This window comes from Pygocentrus nattereri, chromosome 7 (assembly GCF_015220715.1).
Source record: "Pygocentrus nattereri isolate fPygNat1 chromosome 7, fPygNat1.pri, whole genome shotgun sequence".
NCBI classification, from domain to species: domain Eukaryota; kingdom Metazoa; phylum Chordata; class Actinopteri; order Characiformes; family Serrasalmidae; genus Pygocentrus; species Pygocentrus nattereri.
Genome location: NC_051217.1, coordinates 2,796,195 through 2,817,867, shown reverse-complemented (window position 1 = coordinate 2,817,867; position 21,673 = coordinate 2,796,195). Strand labels below are relative to the sequence as shown.

Here is a 21,673-nt window from a genome sequence, read left to right as displayed (position 1 = left end):
GGTACACTCTAAATGGTGGACCCGTGTTCCCGAAAAGAGTCTTGGAAGGAAAAAGCTTTATTTAACGCGGAGCGAGGGCGAAAGCTTACCGAGCTCCTTTTAGAGAACGCGCATGACGTCAGTGCCCGTCAGTGGGTGACGCTGCGTCTCTTTGTTGGCTCAGCGGCGGCGGCGGCGGCGCTTCTGTTGTTATTTTTCTCCGCGGCTCAAAAACAGAAATGCTGGCGAGCTGAACCGATATATTTTAGGACGTTTCCTTTTTCTTTCCCCCCCTTACCACACTTTGTATCTAGATAACTCGTTAAACGTTTGTATCTTGGCTTGTCACGACCCAGCGCCAGTCTAGTAATGGACTCGGACGAGGGTTACAATTATGAATTCGACGACGAGGAAGAGGAGTGCAGCGAGGACAGCGCTGAAGAGGAGCCCGAAGACGACACCCTGGAGCTCGGAGACGTGGAGCTGGTCGATCCCGTTGTGGCCGGGGGAGAGCGAGACGAGTGCGGGGAGACCGGCGGGAGCGGCCTCGGGCCGGGACAAGATGAAGAAGACTACCGCTTTGAAGTTCTCACCGCCGAGCAGATCCTCCAGCATATGGTGGAGTGCATCAGGGAGGTCAACGAGGTCATTCAGGTAAGTGTTTTAGAGTACGCCGCGGGCTTGAGAAGGCTGTACATGCTCAGCGATTCAACGACGGATCCGTGAAATTAGCCCCACCAGCGATATTTGCCCGGAGAAAAGGAAACTGGGTCACTCGCTAAGTGGCTGGGTTACCTCATCTGGCTTCCTAACCTACAGCGAACCGCAGCCGGTTAACGTAAAACGAAGGAACTGGCACTGATGTCCTGAGGAGAATCGCGCCGCGTTAGAAGGCCGGGCGACTTCTTAATTAGCGAACTAGGGGGTTTTAATAAGGAGCTGGGTGAACTAAGCCAGACTGACGTTAACGTTAGCCGGCGCTGGGCAGCTGTAGCTTGCGGGCGCGTTTGAACGTCACAACTAGGTAAATCGCGGGTGTTTGTAGAAATACACGCCACACAGTTCGGTCGTCACTTCAGTTCTCAGCTTATTTGGCCGGTCCTGTAGCTGCCTGCTTGCGTATTCTCACGCACAGCCCTGCTGTTGTCCAGACCGGGCAAGCTAATTAGCTTAGCTTAATTTAGCTTAGCTTAGCTAAGCTAAGCTAGATAGCTACTTGCAGTAACGCTGGCACACACTCCGTCTTGTTTACGTGAAGGATGCGGCGTGGTTTTTAGGCGTAACTACCAAAAGAACACCCCGCAACGTAGTTTAATGTGTGACGTGTTGAATTAACTGTGTATTTTGCCCTGACCGCGGCCCTGTGCGCTTGTCTGGGGCGGAAATTCCCAGCTGAAATTCGCTAGCCTCCGAGCTAGCCTCTGCTCGGTCCGACAACAACATGGCGGAACTGGCGCCTCATCATGGCTGTTATGTTTGATAACTGCCTTAAATTTCTGTCCACATCAAAAAAAAAAAAAAAACCATCCCACGTATCAGTCCCTCCGAACCCCCCCGCTGCTGCCTATCCAGGGTATTTTTGTGTAACACGTGACCACAGTAAGCTAAGGTGGTAACTGTTGCAGTAATTTAAGGGCTCGGCGTACCTGGTGTGGTCAGCAGTGTCACAGGTGAGCCGTGAGGTTTACAGGCCTTCGGCGCTTCTGTCGTTTTCAGGTGCGGACTAGACCCAGAGTAAACACTCGTGGGTGGGTATCCCTGTTTATCCCGAGATCGAAATTTGTGTGTGTGTTGGGGGGAAACAAAGGACCTAGACATCACAGACCGTTTCGTGCCATTGGTGTTAGAACCAAGTTCTTTGTCTGATCTTTAATAGATCTTCACACTCCTCCTGCGGTTCGGCGCTGTTCTGCAACAGGAGCTAAACCGTGGCTCTGCGACCATTGTGCTGCGTTTAGTGGTGGTTTTTCTTTTTTCGAAAGGTTCGTGTTTTGAGATCATACTTTAGTTGGGACACCAGGGCTTTTGGCAGGACATGGGGTTCAGCAGCACATCTATTATTAGCGCGTAGTTCATCTCAGGGTAGTTTTATGTAGTCTGCACTACACGCCGACCGCGAGATGTTTACGTTAGGATGAGTGAAATGGCACAGGTTAAGTTGTGAAGATCAGACTTTAGTGATCAAGTGGGCTGTGCACAAGGGCACCCTTAATGAGCACCCTTAATGAGCACCCTTAATGACCCCTCCTGCCCCCCTCCCACCCCCCACCTACCTGACTCTGTACACCAGGCCTTGTGTAAGTAGTGCACGAAACCTACGGCTGGACAATGTAAAAATATATGTGGTTATTGTGAAGCATCATCACAGTACAATACAGTAACTTTGAACATGTATAGCATTGGTTTATCTAGAGCCCTGACCAGCTGGATGTTTGATTATATAGAAAGAAAAATTAGTCTTGTTTAACTGGATTTAGTGTAATAAGTATGACAAATATTGGATAAAAATCATTGTAATCAGTTTTTGATAGTATTTTTAAGTGGCCTTACTTAGATAGAGACTTTATTGATCCCAAAGGAAATTTAGCAATAAAGAATCCTATCTATCTATCTATCTATCTATCTATCTATCTATCTATCTATCTATCTATCTATCTATCTATCTATCTATCTATCTATCTATCTATCTATCTAAGGCCATTTTTAAAATACTATCAAAAACTGATTACAGTGATTACTGCAATGTAGTCTAAACTAAACCATTGCTTTCGACAGCAATATATTACATGAAACGGGTCTTTTATCGCTTTGCATAATTAAAAAATGGTGTAATAAAACATATATAATGATTTCTCGTTTCAGAATCCTGCAACGATCACAAGAATACTGCTTAGTCATTTCAATTGGGATAAGGAGAAGCTCATGGAAAGGCAAGTGTTGTGAGCTTTGGTTTCCTTTTTACAAATTAGTTTTTTCAAGTCGTGTAATCTTAATTATTTATATATAAATATATTTTTCTTTGTTTGTATTGTCAAATCCACATAACTGCTTATTTTCTTGCAGGTACTTCGACGGTAACCTGGACAAGCTGTTCTCCGAGTGTCATGTCATAAACCCTAGTAAAAAATCCCGGACACGCCTCATGAATACGCGATCATCAGCGCAGGATATGCCATGTCAGATCTGCTATCTCAACTACCCTAACACGGTCAGTGTCTTCGTTTGGTGCTCTTATTACTGCTGCGGAAATATCCGTCCGTAACGTGTTTTGTTCTGCTCTCTCATCGTGAAGTATGATGTAAGCCTTATCTCGATGTGACTTGGCATTCATTCATTTAAAAATAAATAAATAAACTTCAAACAGACCGAGTGAGTTTCTCTCCGGTGTTGTACCACGTTTAAAACGCTGACTTGGTGCTGTTGTATTGCGGCTTGTTTGCAGAAAAGAAAGAGGCCGTACGTTTTATTATTTTGATGTCTGTTTGGTGGTGATCCTCCGCTTCATACTAGACGGCTTTAAGCATCAGGCAGGATTTCAAATGAGCTACTTTCACCACTAATCTCTTCACTGGATTACTCAAATTATACACAACGCAGCAGAGCAGACAGGCGGGAGAGCCGGAGGATCTGCAGGGAATCTGAAGGATGTGGGTGCTCGCATGCGAATGTTTGTGAATCAACTTTGTTACGTGACTAGATTGAACTAGAATAGTATCACAGTATGACCGACGCAGCAGTAGGTGTGGACTGTGAGGAGTTGGGCAGTATATCACTTTTCTGAGTACATCGCTGGTATCAGTACTTGGAGCACTGACCAACAGGAGGTGTTATTTTTCAGTTCTGTCTAATTTTGAATTGAATTGAAGTCTACTTCAGGCACTTCTGGGTATTTTTGGTCTGTTCCAACTTACCAGAGGTCAGAAGCAGTAAATAATGTGATGTAGAGCCTGTATATTGATCATTTATTACGCCTCGTTGTCCACCTGTAGGACCATGAGTTAAATGGTTCTGGTGAAGTTGTTCCCTTGCTGCTTTTTTAATGCATAACATGGTTAATATTGCTCTCACATTTCACTGTTGCTGCATATTAAACTCTTTGCTTTGCTGAGACACTAAATGCAGCCTTGTTGTCTTGGTCAGTATTGATACTCTTGGTGGCAGCACTTAAATGAGCATTGAATTAAGTATTGTTTGCAATATATTGTGTTGCACTGTGTATTGTAGTTTACTGGTATTGCACTGTTCTGTGTTCAGCTCTGCTCCTTTTCTCTCTGTATCTACAGTGACTGTGTTTCTATCAGTATCTGAGCTCAGGACCGTCTTTCTCTCTAACCTACTGGTAACTAGCAGAGACACTTTCTCTAGACAGACAAAGCTCCTCTTGTAAGTCGCTCTGGATAAAATGCTGTAAATGTAAATTTACTTGGTGTTAATTGAAAATTGAGCACCTTGTCGTATGACCGTGTCAAACCGTTTTGTACCCACTGCAGACCTACATTTCAGAGGCTGGCTGGAATGGAGCTGTGGTGATTTTAAGAGTGCTGAAACGCTTTCTCCTGAAATGTACTTGCTGAAATGGGCAGCATTTTCTGGGTACGGTGCAGTATTTGCCTTTGATATAAATGGACTGCCACTTTTCTGTTAGTCAAGCGTCTTTTGGGTACACACAGGAGGCAATGGAGCACTGAAATATTCTGTTTCATTTGATGTGCCTCCCAAATGGCACGTTAGTAGAAAAGCAGCAAGCGGAAATGCTCCCTAGAGTTGGGATCAAATCCTAGTGCCAAGGCTTTGGATTGTCTGGATCTCTCCCACTGCTGTGTGCCCTGATGTACTGATTCAGACTGCATAGTCAGGAGGTAAAGCTGAGTCACTGGTGTTTTTAAAGCGTGTTGAGAGAATCGGGACACTTTTGCTGGTTGGCGGTTTGAAAATACAGGATTAGTGTGCATGTTTTTGATGGTAAACACCTCATATAGAAGTCATATAGAGTTTCAAGTAGAAATCTAGCTAGGTTTCTTTAACACTGGTGTGAAGTATTTATGTAGGTAATTCGCGAATGAGTTCTTATGTCATGTCGCTTTCAGGTCTGTTATGTTTACATTGTAAATTGTTGTGTGGTTTGTTTCTATAAATGAAGTATAGAGTGTACAGTATTGTAAATATGTGTAGATGCATGTTAAGTGCGTGGTTTACTTTAAAATGCTGAGAAATAAATTGGTAGGATTGGCTTAAAAGAACTTTGAAGCTGTTAACCGTCTCTTAATTAAGCATAGGAGTGTCTTATCAAGGCTTATGTATGCTTTTGTGGTCGTCTCATTCATTTAATCACGGAGGCTTTTGTTTATTAGAAAGCACAATCTTCATACAAATCTATACGTGTGATTTATATGTGCATATAGCTCCAAGAGCCATCCTTAAAACCACTGGATCTTAACGAAACTGATTACTGACTTCCTTCTCTTGTTTTGTTTTGTGTATCGCCCTCCCTATTAACCATAACTGCTTCAGTCATCGTGTTCCACTCATCTTTCATCTGTGTTGCAACTTGGGATTTGTAGATGTTGGTGATGTGTTCCATGTTCTAGTGGTCAGCTTTGTGCTTGTGTCAGAACCGCATTAAAAGCCTGAGAGAACTTGAGTTATTCTAATAAGTTATTTGATTGATGTCCCATTGCACCCCTCACTTTAATGATGTCCTTCAGCAACGCGTCCTGGTCCACCCATTGGCGTCATTAATATAGCCAGGTACCGGAACACATCGCGACCCGTTCTTGCTTTTCAAAAACAAGACATTTCTACATGGAATTTAATGCTTTGCTCTAAAAGGCTTTTGGCGCCAGGTCATATTTAAGGAAGCGCCGTGTTTGTTGAAGATCTGTGTTCAAATATGCAGAACTAAGTCTGAATAATGGCACAAAGGTTCTTTCATTTCGATGTGGAAGCTTTCTGTAAAGCAAAGCATTGAAGAGTCGAGACTACAGGCAGCTAACGGGGATTCACAGAATTCAGGAAGGGTTGCCTGCACCCACTGGCATATGGATGTTTAAACAGTAGAACAAGAGAGAGAGTGTTATCATGAAATAACATCACGGCTGAGATTTGGTTGCAGGCATGAGCCGACTCCGCTTTTATACGACAGTTAAATAAAGTCAGGAATAAATCAATTGGGCCATGAAAGAGGTGTTTAATATGCTTTCATGTTGGCGGTTCCTTCTGCCAAATTATCGTTCCTTAACGAGCAGCTTGTTGCTACGTCAGAGTAACGAGCTCAGCTCACTCCCTGCACAGCCGGCAGTTCGTTCTCCAGCTCCTTACGCTAAATTCCTAAACCGTCATCACCACTGAGCAGCTTTTCAGTTGACCGAATAACACCTAAAAAAAAAAAAACAAAACAAAAAAAAAAAAAAAAACCTGGAATTAGCTAGAAATGAACAAAATCCCATTTGCCAAGCGTGTAGTCTCACCTTCAGAGTCTGGTGAAAGAGACTGAGCCATAAAACTGCCGCAATATCACGTTTAGCTCAGTTTTGTCTTTCTTTGTTTATTTATTTATTTCTTTATTTATTTATTTATTGCTAGATCATTATTGTCATTTTGTTCCGGTCAGTCCGTAAAGCATTTTACAGCCTGTTTTGTTTGGCAAATGGTATGAAGTTCATTACTGGCCAATTCCAGGTTGTTTAGGTGTTTTTCTGTCACGGCCGCCGACTGACAAACTTACTTAATGACAGTTTGGCAATTTAGTGTCGTCTCATCTTCAGGGTCTGACCAAATCGTCTGTTGGTCAAATGTGATCTTAAAAATATCCATTTTCTGTTTGTGCGCAAAGAAAGAAGTAAAAACGTCCTACAGCTGTCAAAGCTTAGCAGCGGCGTCTCAGCGGAGTGATGCAGTGAAATAAAGCATGTGGTTGAGGCGCAATAGCAGCACAGTTGGAACAGCTTGTGTGCTGATTGGCTGTATACTGTGGTTATACTGTTGGTATGAAGACATGTAGCATATGTGACCACAAGCAGTGGATGGTGTATTCATGACTTGCGTCTTATTCAGTACACTTAAACATGAGGAGGCACAGTGGATGTTGTTCAGTCTGTGCACATCTGTTTTGGTCCTCTGTATGTGGTTCATGTCAGAGGTGTGGCTTTGAGTCATAACTCTGACTTCAGACTTGACATCAAAAAAAAGACTAACTTCAAAAACCAGTGACTCAGACGTCGAGTTGGACCTGAGCCTAATGACTTGAAAAGACTTGAGCCTGGAAGTGGAAGATGCCATCCATGTAAGTGGTGCATGCCAAAGCCGTGTCATGTGAATTTGATGCACAGCGGTGTCATCAGATGTTTGTTTCTATGGCTGTGCTTTCTTCATTTTATTTCAGAGGACAAGTGGGCGCCAACACCAGTCTTACTGGAGTATCTTACCAGACCTAACGTTTTCCACACGGTACCTAAGAAGCAGAGCTGTCTGTGTTTTTAAAGTCTTCTTAAGAACAAATCACCAAAAAAGTCACCAGGAATTTTTATCATAGTTATTTTTGTTTCTTTGTGTTTTAATAATCACAGAAATGTTGATCGGTTTGTGTTGCTCACTAGGATGGGCAGCATTGGGGAATGCTTGCAAGCTTGGCTGTCGGTGTGAAGCCCAAAACGGTTATCATCTTTAACATTTTTAAAAAAATAGTCATTCAACAGGGAAAAAAATTCTTTTAATGTTGTACAAATTCCATGGATTTCGTGTTTTAGTGATCTGTTTGGAAGTGTAATAAATAGTTGAATTTAAAGGTTATGAATAAAACCCTGTACTACTATCATACTGTCATTAACTGGGCAGTATAACCGTTACCATAACTTTTTGGTGCTGGCGTTAAATTTGTCCATACAGACTTATTATTGAGGGCTTATTTGTACTGACTCAGGACTAAAATTGAGACTTCACTGTCTTGACTTGGGATTTGAGACTTACTTATTACTTACAATTTAGTGACCTATTTCCAATTCTGGTTCATATACTTGCAATTGTCCCACTAGGCATGAGGATAGTCTACTGGTAGAGTTTAATTCCTGTAAAATTATTCCATTGATGGAAGTTTTGGTATGTTGGTGGTGTCTTCCGTTAATGGGACCATCCGCTGTTAACAAAGAAGTGATGTATTTATTTCTTAAAGGTGCTGTCAGTCTTTGTTAATTGGTTTATGCTTTTAACTATAGAGTCCCGCATAAATACAGTGGGGCAAAGAAGTATTTAGTCAGCCGCTGATTGTGCAAGTTCTCCTACTTAGAAAGATGAGAGGTCTGTAATTTTCATCATAGGTTCACTTCAACTATGAGAGACAGTATGAGGGGGGGAAAAAAAAATCCAGGAAATCACAGTGTAGGATTTGTAAAGAATTTATTTGTAAATTATGGTGGAAAATAATTATTTGGTCACCCACAAACAAGCAAGATTTCTGGCTCTCACAGACCTGTAACTTCTTCTTTAAGAAGCTCTTCTGTCCTCCACCCTTTACGTGTGTTAATGGCACCTGTTTGACCTCGTTATCTGTATAAAAGTCACCTGTCCACAGCTTCAAACAGTCAGACTCCGAACTCAACCATGGCCAAGACCAAAGAGCTGTCGAAGGACACCAGGAAGAAAGTTGTAGCCCTGCACCAGGCTGGGAAGAGTGAATCTACAGTAGGCAAGCAGGTTGGTGTGAATAAATCAACTGTGGGAGCAATTGTAGGAAAATGGAAGACATACAAGACCACTGATAATCTCCCTCGATCTGGGGCCCCACGCAAGATCTCATCCCATGGGGTCAAAATGATCATGAGAACGGTGGGCAAAAATCCCAGAACTACACGGAGGGACCTGATGAATGACCTGCAGAGAGCTGGGACCAAAGTAACAAAGGCTACCCTCAGTAACACACGACGCCGAGAGGGACTCTAATCCTGCCAGGCGTGCCCCCTGCTTAAGCCAGTACACGTCCAGGCCCGTCTGAAGTTTGCCAGAGAGCATACGGATGATCCAGAAGAGGATTGGGAGAATATCATGTGGTCAGATGAAACCAAAATAGAACTGTTTGGTAAAAACTCAACTCGCTGTGTTCAGAGGAAGAAGAGTGCTGAGTTGCATCCATACCTACTGAAGCATGGGGGTGGAAACATCAGGCTTTGGGGCGGTTTTTCTGCAAAGGGGACAGGACGACTGACCCGTGTTAAGGGAAGAATGAACGGGGCCATGAATTGTGGGATTTTAAGCCAAAACCTCCTTCCATCGGTGAGAGCATTGAAGATGGAACGTGGCTGGGTCTTCCAGCATGACAGTGATCCCAAACACACCGCTCGGGCAACGAAGGAGTGGCTCCGTAACAAGCATTTCAAGGTCCTGGAGTGGCCTAGCCAGTCTCCAGACCTCAACCCCATAGAAAACCTTTGGAGGGAGTTGAAAGTCCATGTTGCTCAGCGACAGCACCAAAACATCACTGCTCTAGAGGAGATCTGCAGGAGGAATGGGCCAAAATACCAGCTACAGTGTGCAAACCTGGTGAAGACTTACAGGAAACGTTTGACCTCGGTCAAAGTATTGAGTTGAACTTTTGTTATTGACCAAATAATTATTTCCCACAATAATTTACAAATAAATTCTTTACAATCCCACAACATGATTTCCTGGATTTTTTTTTTCCTCATACTGTCTCTCATAGTTGAAGTGAACCTATGATGAAAATTACAGACCTCTCCTCTTTCTAAGTAGGAGAACTTGCACAATCAGCGGCTGACTAAATACTTTTTTGCCCCACTGTATTTATGCTATTAACTCTTAAGTAAAGAGTTTTATTTTGATTGAGATTTTTGATTCAGAGATTTTTGCCCTTATGTTTCTGTGGTTCTTACCACAGCCCACCCCAGACAAACAAGTCTCTTTGTGCCTGATTGCATGCCAGAGAGCAAGTTTGGTAGCTAATATTTTAAAAATACCCGTGGGCGATGTCAAAATTACTGTTGTAAGGCTTTAATTGAAATAAAACGGAGGTGCCTGCACACTGCCTACTTTACAAAGGTTTAGTTCACTTACTTCACACAAGTGAAAGTGGGCTTTGGATGGCAGCTTTTTTTTATTAAGCTGTTTCTTCTGGATGTTAGAGGTGCTGGACAGAGTGTGCAGCCCTGTTTCCAAAAAAGTTGTGCAAAATGTAAATAAAAACTGAATGCGTTGATGCATTAAACATTGTATTTAATTGAGAATACTGCAAGGACAAAATATCAAATCTTGAAAGAAATTTTATTGTTTCTGAAAAATAAATTCCCATTTTGAATTTGATGCCTGCAACATATTCCCAAAAGTTGGGATGGGGCAACAGAAGACTGGTAAAGTTGCTTAATTCTAAAGAAAACACTTCAGGTAAGTAACATGACTGGGTATAAAAGGAGTCTTTCAGAAGTGAAGTTGAGGAGGGATTTAGACCTGTGAAAGTCTGTGTGCACACACATAGTTAAAGAATTTAGTTGGAGAACTTTTGATATAGTTAAAGAACTTCTCTCAACATGGCAAAGAACTTCATCTGTAGTACATCTTTTAAAAGATTCAGAGAATCCAGAGAAATCTCTTTGTGCAACGGACAAGGCCAAAAAAAATTGCGTTAAAAAACAAACATGATTCTGTACTGGAAGTCACTGCATGGGCTCAGAAACTGTGAACACAGTGTCATTTGTCCACAAATGCATTTTAAAACTCTACCTTGCATAGAAAATACCACATACAGGTCTTCTCTGATCCGATTAATTAAATTTCTCATTCTTTTTGGAAATCATGGACACTGATTCCAGGCTAAAGACTGTCCGGCTTGTAATTAGTGCACAATTCAGAAGCCAGCATCTGAGAGGGTACAGCATCTGTGCACATGGCATGGGTGACTTGCTTAACCGTAAAGGTTCCTTTAGTGCTGAATGATCTGTACAGGTTTTGGCAACGTGCTCTGCCGTGCAGATGACGTCTTTTCAGGAAAGGCCTTGCTTACCGCAGCAAGACAACGTCAGATCTCATTCTGCATGTATTACAATACCATGGCTGTGTGTAGAGTTTGGGTTATAAACTGGCCTGCCTGCAGTCCAGACCTGGCACCCGTTGAAAACATTTGGCGAATTAAGAAATGAAAAGAAAGACACCGAATACTGTGAACCGTTGAGCCGCTGAAATTTTACATGAAACATGACTCCTCAGTTCCCAAAGCGGCTAGTCTAGCATGGCCGACAGATGCTCACGTTATTGATATGATTTGCCTTCTATTGAAGCCACCTAAGCTCAGATCTGCTTTTTAGCAGTTTTTGAATGTTTGGCCAATTTTATACTCAAGTTGACTCGCCAACACCAGATTCAACTGATTCACTATCCGACATTTGACGGGAAATAAAAGCCGATTTATGGCTGTTTATGTTGCTGTGACTACGCCGCCGTCGGTCACCATGTGTTCTGACATATTCATGCACTTCTGATCCGGCAGGTAAAAAAGCAGAATTTTTCTAGCGTTTCTCTCCATTTGAAAATATCTTTTAAGGTTTTTTTTGGTCAGATCTGACCTTTTGTTAGTAATCAAGTCGCAACTTTGATCATTTGAGATTGTAATATGTACAAGTGAGTCATCATGAATTTGTCTCGCTGGTGAAAGAGACCGCAGAATAAGACTTGTAGACTGTACAGTAAGACTGTACAATCTCATGGTTTTATATGTGGTAACGTTGAACCGTGTTGTCTGAAATTGGTGGGGAAAATGACCAACTTTGCTCCATGTAGCTGCTCACCTCGCGTTTAGAATTGAGCCTTTTTTCCCCAGTCATGTTGAGGTGTTTAGCAAAAGTAGATCGCAACCTGAACCACTGAGATTGCACATGCCTGACAAGAGGTTCATCTCCTGTTATGGACATGCAGTAGCAGAAAGGCTTACTTTGACCATTAATGATGACCAAGTTGAATTTACCATGAATTAAATTGCCTTACTAAAAAAGGAAAAATCCTTCATATTGAGATAAGGCTGAGTCTGGAAGTGTCTCTGTGTGTGTGTGTGTGTGTGTGTGTGTGTGTGTGTGTGTGTGTGTGTGTGTGTGGTGGTTCCCCGTATTGATTTTTACTCATCTTTTGCAGTACTTCACTGGTCTGGAATGTGGACACAAGTTCTGCATGCAGTGCTGGGGTGACTACTTAACTACCAAAATCATAGAGGAAGGAATGGGACAGGTACATGCACATGCTTTCTCCCCTCTTTCTTCACTCTCTCCCTTCTCGTCGCTCTCGTTCCCATCACATGTAAAAATATTTTCATTTGGTGTGTATAGTGAGCGCGAATGCAACAGGTCCTGTAATCAGATTCCAGATTTCATCTTGATGGAAATACTTGTCAGTTTAGTGCTCCTTGAGCCTTTTCCACACAAAGAAATGCTTCATTGGTTATGCCAAACTTTTTATAAAGCTCATAACCCTGGGGCTGAGATGGAAATTCTGCTAAACTGAACGATCAGTATGTGACCCCCTTTTGTTGTTCCGTATGTAGTTTCTGTGCTGGATTGTGCTCACCTTTAAAACCAGAGCACAACCTTAAAGGGAAATTCAGTATTTCTTTTTTTCTTCTTCAAAATCATGTAGTTCAGTGATTTGAGATGTGAACACGTTTGTAGTTTGATGTAAAAATGTGTGTTGTAGTCTAACTTGACGGGCCTGAATTCTTTGCAGTGGTGGTGAGGGGAACCTAGGGTCACAGTGTTTTTTGTTGTGTTTTTATTTATTTATTTACATAAATTAAATCTGTAGGATTCCCCTTTAGGCCTCAGGTAGCCTAGTTTCCTCTTTGCTTATAGATGACTAACCTTTTTACCTCTGTTTTGTCTTTTAACACGTGCTTACTTGTTTTCACTCCAGACCATTTCCTGTCCTGCACATAGCTGTGACATCCTGGTCGATGACAACACGGTCATGTAAGTGCTTTAGTTGCTCTCCCTTTTTTAAGAAAACGTTTTATTGTCCCGTGAGGCATAATTTGCACCCATCGCTGCTTTTCCTATACTGTAGTGTGAAATGGTAGCTGTGGGAGGTGTTGAGACATCAGCTTGCCTGGTAGGTTCAGAGCAGCCTGTCTGGAGCCCAAACTGAGCAAGTCCTGCAGAGGTGTGATCACGGCTGAGCTGACATGGTTTACACTAGAAGTAGGACGGCCTTATTCACCGAGTCTGGAAGTGTGAGCCCAGGCCTGCTCCCGGCCTACCAGATGTAGAGATGGGTTACTTGGGAGTCCTCTGGTTATAATCTGATACTGACCTTATTGGCTTTATAAGAACTGCAATTTCCCCCTGGGATCAATAAAGGAATCTGAATCTGAATAATAAAATTTGATCAACACACGTGCTGCCTTGGGTGAAATGTTTGTGTCCACATGATGGATCCTGATGGTAATCCCTTGTTTCACCCTGCTGTAATGCCAACAGTAATTGTCTTAACCTACATACTGTTCTTGGTGTTCTGGGAGAGTGTGTGTGTGTGTGTGTGTGTGTGTGTGTGTGTGTGTGTGTGTGTGTGTGTGTGAGACGGAAAGAGAGGTATAGGCACTGGACACCAGTTATTGAGTAAAGATGCCAAGATTTCAGTGAAGAATGAGCCTTTCATTTTCCTTGTTTTAAATTCCTCTAATGTCAGTGTGAGACTCATAAACTACACCAAACTGTAGTCACACTGTACTGGGATAGCCAATTAAGGTCATATGCTCATGACAGTTCTTGGAAGCATTTGGTTTGAAAATGTTTCCATATGGATCAGGAAGTGACTATTACATCCAGGAGTTGGAGTTCAAGCTGAGCTGTAATTTTTTTTGCGTGTTCCCTTTTTTGTGATACTTTTTGTGTGTGTGTGTGTGTGTGTTCTTGTATGTTTTTTTTTTTTTCCCCCCAGGCGACTAATAACAGATTCAAAAGTGAAATTGAAGTACCAACATTTAATAACCAATAGTTTTGTAGAGGTAAGTGCACATTTGGGTTTCTTTTGAGCAAATTTCACAAAGTTTTGGAACTGACAGCTAATTTTGAACTTTTTTTTAAAGCTTTGCTTGTTTGTACAGTGCTGTGCAGAAATTAGAGGCCACCCTTCATTTATTTCCTTTCCAGTCAAAATTGCCATTAAGCACAAGCTATTCATTTTTCTAAAATTTCTGAGGAGCTTAGATGTAAGAATCCTCTTCGACAAATAAGGGAAAAGTCAATGGAAAATAAAGGTGTGTGGGGGGGGAGGGGGTGGTGCCAATACTGTAAGGATGGAGAAAATGGGACTCCTAACCGTGCAATACTTGGTAGACCTTCACTAAGATCTGGAAAAAAACCCAGGTATTTTTGCCCTTCCTTCTAATACATGAAGCCAGCTCAGGACTGTGGGTCTGAAAGGATGTGTAGCTGTAAAGAAGCTGTTACAGCCCTAATTCCAAGTTGGGACGTTGTGTAAAACATAAATAAAAACAGAATATGATGATTTGCAAATCCTTTTTGACCTATATTCAATTGAATACGCTACAAAGGCAAGATATTTAAGGATAAACTTTTTTGCAAATATTCACTCATTTTGAATTGGGGTTGTACTATGAAACGGAAATGGACAGAAAAGAGAAAATATCAAACAAAGAAGCTGTTGGTGTTTTCGTTATAGTGGAATAGCTGGTCTGGTATATGGCTTTTGAAGCAGAGAATGCATCCAACATCTAAGACTGAACTTGATGTGTAATAACTGAAAGCATGTTTCCAAAAAATGAAAAATATCACATTTACCTGCTGAGGCTTCTGTGTTTTTGTAAAAACAAAACGTCTATTTATCTACCATTTTGACTGGAAATTAAATCATTGGATGGTGTACACTGACTTCTGCACAGTACTGTATGTGTTTACATACAAGAAAAGCATTTGAACGGAGTTTGCTACAGGTAGATTTTTGATATTTGTCACTCTTTCTGCAGTGCAATCGACTGTTAAAATGGTGTCCTGCTCCTGACTGCCATCATGTTGTCAAAGTCCAGTACCCCGATGCCAAGCCTGTCCGCTGCAAATGTGGCCGGCAGTTCTGGTAAGAGACTTCTAAGCTCCACATATCAGATTTTGTGTGCAGCCCTGTGGTCAGCCCAGAGGGTTTGGCGTCTGCTCCATTCCCTGCCATGCAGCTGACACACTTGAGCTCTCCCTCCCCAGACAGCCCAGGGCACCTTGTCCACTCATCATAGTTTCCTGTTTGTAGTTTCCTCCCTAATCCCTCCAACTGGAGCGCCACGCTGGTATAAACCGATTACCTGCTGTGGCCTCCCTTCGTGCTCACACAGATTACTGCTGACATATCTACTCACTGATAGATTTCAGCTACTTTTGGTTTTATTTTCATTTGTTTTTTGACAGGGAGACTCTCATCTACTTGGAAATTAATTTTTGATTGACTGAATTTGGCTAAGTGATATACTTTGTGCCTCCAAGTTGTCTTAAGATGTGTCTGGAGGGTGTTGCCACGAAGCATGTTGGTATGAAGTACTGTTGTGGTCTTACCTAGTGAATATAGTGTAGTTATAGGGCAGTCATGGGCTGGAGGTTAGGGAACTGGCCCTGTGACTGGAGGTTAGGGAACTGGCCCTGGCGCCGGTTCGATCCCCAGTGCCGGCAGTACATGACTGAGTGATATAAGTGATACTTTTTTGATCCCACAAACACGGAAATTCCACATCCGTGAAGTGAAACACCACATACACACTAGTGAACACACACACTAGGGGGCAGTGAGCACACTTGCCCGGAGCGGTGGGCAGCCCTATCCACGGCGCCCGGGGAGCAGTTGGGGGTTAGGTGTGTTGCTCAAGGACACCTCAGTCATGAACTGTCGGCCCTGGGGATCAAACCGGCGACCTTCCAGTCACAGGGCCAGATCCCTAACCTCCAGCCCACGACCTAACCCCCAATTGCTCCCCCGGGCACCCACCATGGATAGGGCTGCCCACCACTCCGGGCAAGTGTGCTCACTGCCCCCTAGTGTGTGTGTATTCACTAGTGTGTATGTGGTGTTTCACTTCACGGATGGGTTAAATGCGGAGGTGGGATTTCCCCGTTTGTGGGATTTAAAAAAGTATCACTTACTTTGGCGATAGTGATGTTTTATTGAAGTGTAATCTTAGAACTGGCACTGTTAAGTTTCAGTTTATGCACAGGATTCTAGGGACTCATTTGTGCTGCTAAACAGAAATAATTTATTCCAGTGTTGTTCAGAAGTAATCATGAGTGTCTCTCGACTAATTATCAGTGAGGTAGGCATATTGATAAGTGTGTGCTTTTCTGATGTGATTTTAATGTGCTCTCAATTCATTCCTCAATGCAGCTTCAACTGTGGTGAGAACTGGCACGACCCAGTGAAGTGTAAGGTATGATCAAATGACCGTCTCTCGGCAGCTTACAAATACATCTAGTAGGATATAACGAATCATTCTGATGTACGGTCCAACAGCAACTTCATAACGTATTGGCTTATTTTAGTATGTAACCATAGTGTTGCTGCTTTTATCCTGAGACAAATTGAGTGTGTGGTTGTTGTATTTTGGAGGGAAAAAAAAGATGTGTTACTTTTAGATGGCATAAATTTAAATATCTTTATTTTTTTTGATGTGCTGCTGTTATTTAGCTTCAATAGATGGACCTGATATGTTTCATGTTAATGTTATATAATTTGCTAAACCATGGCTTGGTACTTGTCAGCCATTCCCATTGTAGAATCACAATGAATCATAAATGTTAAATATAACTGAAGGTGGAACTGGTGGTCATGAAAAACATGTTCCAGGATGTTTGCATGTAAAACATGCAGGGAATACAGGTGAAGACTAGTGAAGCTCTGCTTCTGGTGAGAAATTAGTTTCTCTCTCAAAGCAGAGCAGGGAAACAGACTGCCACCTCTTCCACTCAGTGCTAAGAGCCTCTCTAGAGACATGTCTTGTTATTGCGGGGGTAGTCTTGACAAAAACAAAGGAAGCTTCTTGTCCCTAGTGTCTCTTTGACGTGGATTAGCAGCGCCTTTGAATGAGCTCATTCTTAACCCTTCCTAAACCTTGTCATGTTTTTTCTGGTCCAGTATTTGAGTTTTTAACCTTCACTTTATGCTTTGTTGCGTCAGCCCAGTTTTAAAGTTGACTGTTTAGTTTAAAATGCAGTAAAATCCACAGCACACTGATAGAATTTGGGCAAATGGGTCTCAACTCTGATGTTTCTATTGCATTTTATTTTTTCCATTCAAGTGGTTGAGGAAGTGGATTAAAAAGTGTGATGATGACAGTGAGACGTCCAACTGGATTGCCGCAAACACCAAGGTCAGTGGTGTGGGATGCTCTCAAGTTATGAACGTCCTCTACTTGGCCTTGTGTCCTTGTGGGATTACAGCTCTCTTCCTGTTGTGCTGCAGGAATGTCCCAAATGCCACGTGACCATAGAGAAGGACGGCGGCTGCAACCACATGGTGTGTCGGAACCAGAACTGCAAAGCGGAGTTCTGCTGGGTCTGCTTGGGCCCATGGGAGCCCCATGGATCGGCCTGGTGGGTCTAGTCTTATGTCATGTGTGACAAATCCGTTGGAGGATCTTGTGTTTAGTTATATTAGAATAACTAAACAATTAGGGCTGTGACAGTAAGCACATTTGAAAGTACTCAATGTATTGGGACAAATTTATCAATATATCATTATTCAGCGTATTTAGAAGTTTCCTTTTCTTCCAGAAGCAATGCAAACTCGGGTGTCTTCTTACCAAAGCTGCGTTTGAAATTGCTCCTGAAAGTTGTTGGAAATGGAGCGCTTCATAGTGCATCAGCTCGAATTTTCAGCAAAATATTTTTTTAGTTGTTTCATTGTCTCCTGTTAGTTCACTGTGTAGCAGTTGGAAGACATAGAGATTCTGTGTGGCAGCATCAGCATGCTCACTTCACACACCTCATAGGGAGCTCACTGCTATGTATGTTAATGAAAACCATGAATAGAAATTTGGATAATCAGTAATCAGAGCACTCAAACTTGCAGAAAAGAAAAAATCCACTTATTGGGTATTTCATTTGTTGTGGATAATTCAGTGATTAAGTAACTGGTCCCTGCCCGACAAAAGTTGTTGTGTGTAGAACTGAAGGACCGAGTTCTGATACAACGCAAGGAATTTTATTGCAGCATTCCTTTAAGGACACTCCAGCCAGTAGAAACAGCTCCGGTCCTCATTTGGAACTTTAGGCACCCAGATTTTCTGGGCTTTTTTTGCTTTTTGTTCTGCAGTAGATCTGTAAAAAGACCAGACCGGAAAACATCCTAAGATTTGATTTAATTTCCTGTTTGTAAACAGTTTTGGGGGGGAAAACGGAACACCAGACTCTTGGGTAAATGAGGTGTGATACATGGGTGCAGATCAGCGTTTGCCATAATGTGTTTTATGGGATGTGAGCTTAATTCCAGTTCTGTGTTGTCACGTTGGATACAGACCAGCACTTTGAATACTGTTCTCTTCACAGGTACAACTGCAATCGCTACAATGAGGATGATGCCAAGGCTGCTAGGGATGCACAAGAAGTAAGCAATGTTGGCATAATGTTTTGCAATAACACATTTTTTTTGCGAGTATAAGAGCTTTTAGAGCCAATTCCCAAACTCTCAGACTTGATGTAAAGCACGCCTGCATGTATCCATTAAAACCCAGTGGAGACCTTATGGTTGAGTGCTTTTGGATTTGGCCTGCTTTATTTCAAGCTCTGCTCAGGGAAAAAGTTGACTAATGTGCATGCATTTGTGTTCTTTTGTAGCGCTCCAGGGCAGCCTTGCAGAGGTACCTGTTCTACTGCAACCGTTACATGAATCACATGCAGAGCCTGCGCTTTGAGCACAAGCTGTACGCGCAGGTCAAGCAGAAGATGGAAGAAATGCAACAGCACAACATGTCTTGGATTGAGGTGCAGTTCCTGAAGAAGGCTGTGGATGTGCTGTGCCAGTGCCGCTCCACACTCATGTTCACCTATGTCTTTGCCTTCTACCTCAAGAAGAACAACCAGTCCATTATCTTTGAGGTAAGTTAGGGAGGACTGCTGGAGTTCTTTTGGTGTGGATGTTTGCAAGAACATTGTAAGTTGTTTGTTGGTGATTGGGGATGTGGCTGCAACATGTTGTGATACTTAAGCCTGAGGTGCCCAGTTCTGGTCCTGGACATCTGTAGTGCTGGACAGTTCATTTAGCTCTACTCCTCATCCAAGTATGTTAGATAAGGGGTAAAGTGAAACTCTGGAGGGTAGTAGATCTCCAGAACCAGGATTGGGTATCCCTGTTTTAAGCTACTAGCTTCATATATGATCGACATTGCAATATTTCATAAGTTTGGACAGACAAAGGAAGTCCAAGTAGTGTTTTTAAAAAATGGGGAAAAAAAACTATATATACAATTTTTTTTTCCAAAAGTAGCACTTATGGTCTCTTTGTAATGAAATATGCAGTTGCTCAGCGTTCTTTAAATATTGATAACCACTACATATTGTGATGGAATTAATGATGATAAATATGATGATGTCCATCGCTCGTTGGAAACTGAACCTGATTTCAGTGTAAGACTTCGGAAATGCATTGGTCTGAAGGTGCTGATTCAGCTGGGACAATTTTGAAATGTTAGAGCTCATTTTAATAATATTCAATAAAGCATGATCTAATTTTTTTGGCCATAATGAAATTCTTCAGACTGTTTTCTGATATAAACATCGAGGGGAAAAAAGGTTTCTGTATGGTTTTTGTCTGTGTTCCACCACTGTGGCCATACAAGGGTTTCTCGTCTTTTGATGCAGAACTTTTTTTATGCAAAAAACAAAAAAAAAAAAAAAACTGGGATGAATAGACAGAAATGAGAGGCATTGCCTTAATATTGCCAAAAAAAAGATTGCAACCCCCTTCTTTGCCAGCCACCCCCGCTCAGGTCCCAACACACGTCAGTATACTACAGTAAAGAAATGACAGAAGAATAATCAAACAGTAAATTTACTCACTTACTGGGCCTGTATTTCTTAGCACTTAGTATAAAACATAAATATACACTCATCAGCCAATTTTTTTAGGTTTTATTAGGTGCTAGTAAAATGTTGGACCCCCTTTTGCCTTCAGAACTGTCTTAATTCTTTGTGGCAGACTTTCAACAAGGTGCTGGAAACGTTCCTCAGAGATTCTGGTTGGTTATTTGAGTTCCTGTTGCCTTTCAATCATCTGGAACCAGTCTGCCCATTCTCCTCTGACCTCTCACATCAACAAGGCATTTTCGTCCACACAACTGACCGCTTTTTCTGACCGTTCTCTGTGAACCCTAGAGATGGTTGTGCGTGAAAATCCCAGGAGATCAGCACTTTCTGAAATACTCAGACCAGCCCGTCTGGCACCAACAACCACGCCACGTTCAAAGCCCCTTAAATCCCCTTTCTTCCCCGTTCTGATGCTCGGTCTGCACTTCAGCAAGTTGTCTTGACCACCTCTACAGGCCTAAACTCATTGAGTTGCGGCCGTGTGATTGGCTGATCAGCTATTTGTGTTAAGAAGCAACTGAACAGGTGTACCTAATAGTGGCTGGTGAGTCTGTAGCCTGGTGCTGAGAATTTTTTCAAGTTGAGCAGTCAAGTAAGACAATCCCCCCATAACATCCTCAGTCAATTCATAATCAGCATTAACCTGTCTTCCATGGCCTGTAGGTGGAGCCATTCAGCTGAACTTGTATGCTCTAGTCAGAGGACTGACATTTACAGTCCTTCTGATAAATAATCGTGTGTGTGTGTGTGTGTGTGTGTGTGTGTGTGGGGCTCCTCTCTTAGAACAACCAGGCTGATCTAGAGAATGCCACTGAGGTACTGTCTGGATACCTGGAGCGAGACATTTCCCAGGATTCGTTGCAGGACATTAAGCAGAAAGTACAAGACAAATACAGGCAAGTCTGCTGATGCCTCTGTTTCTGTCCAGGGTCACACCATAACCGTGTTTTCCGTTAAATGCTAAAGATGTTTAATGTCTTTGTCCTGCGTGTGTAACTCTTTTGTGCAGATACTGTGAGAGCAGACGGAGAGTTCTCCTGCAGCACGTGCATGAAGGTTATGAGAAAGACCTGTGGGAGTATATCGAGGATTGAGACAGCGTCCTCCCACCACAGACTCTTGGAGAGTGCCTCCGCCAACTAGAGCGCTGATGCAATTGAACCAGGGCAGCACAGGCCTCCGCTGCTGCCCCTCCCTTTCCCCCTTCCGGCATCCCGCCCAACCCTTCTCCCTTTATTCCTTTCATATTTTTTTTTCTTTGTCATTTTTCTGTTCTTGGTTTCTTGGAGAAAAAAAAACACATATTTAAATGGAAAAACTACAATATTTGAAATAAAAATGACATCTACCGCAGTATTGTTAACCGAGTGATGTGCAAGAAGACTTGAGTTCCAACAAAAAATGGACAGAAAAAAAGCATCCTCTCTGGCTATTGTAACATCTCCCGTTAAATTGTCTTTTTCTCATTTATCACCTTTTTTCATGAATGTTTTTTCTGTTTGATTTTATTTTATATAGGCCTATTTTGTGTGTGTGTGTGTGTGTGTGTGTGTGTGTGTGTGTGTGTGTGTGTGCGCGCATGTGTTTTGTGAGCAGTGGACTACGTTTTCGAAATGGCTTTAATTGTCCTGACCATG

The 21,673-nt window shown here is 42.4% G+C and overlaps 1 protein-coding gene across 1 annotated transcript; it reads left to right on the top strand.

The window, feature by feature from the left end:
* Window positions 1-114: 114 nt before the first annotated feature.
* On the top strand, window positions 115-21,507 carry arih1 (ariadne ubiquitin-conjugating enzyme E2 binding protein homolog 1 (Drosophila)). Its single transcript, XM_017691518.2, has 14 exons — window positions 115-633; window positions 2,842-2,909; window positions 3,043-3,187; window positions 12,106-12,198; window positions 12,877-12,932; window positions 13,900-13,966; window positions 14,948-15,054; window positions 16,342-16,384; window positions 17,252-17,323; window positions 17,416-17,546; window positions 18,501-18,558; window positions 18,789-19,049; window positions 20,820-20,932; window positions 21,046-21,507. Exons 1-14 carry the CDS (start codon window positions 349-351, stop codon window positions 21,128-21,130), a joined length of 1,584 nt encoding a protein of 527 aa, XP_017547007.1. The 5' UTR covers window positions 115-348; the 3' UTR covers window positions 21,131-21,507.
* Window positions 21,508-21,673: the final 166 nt, after the last annotated feature.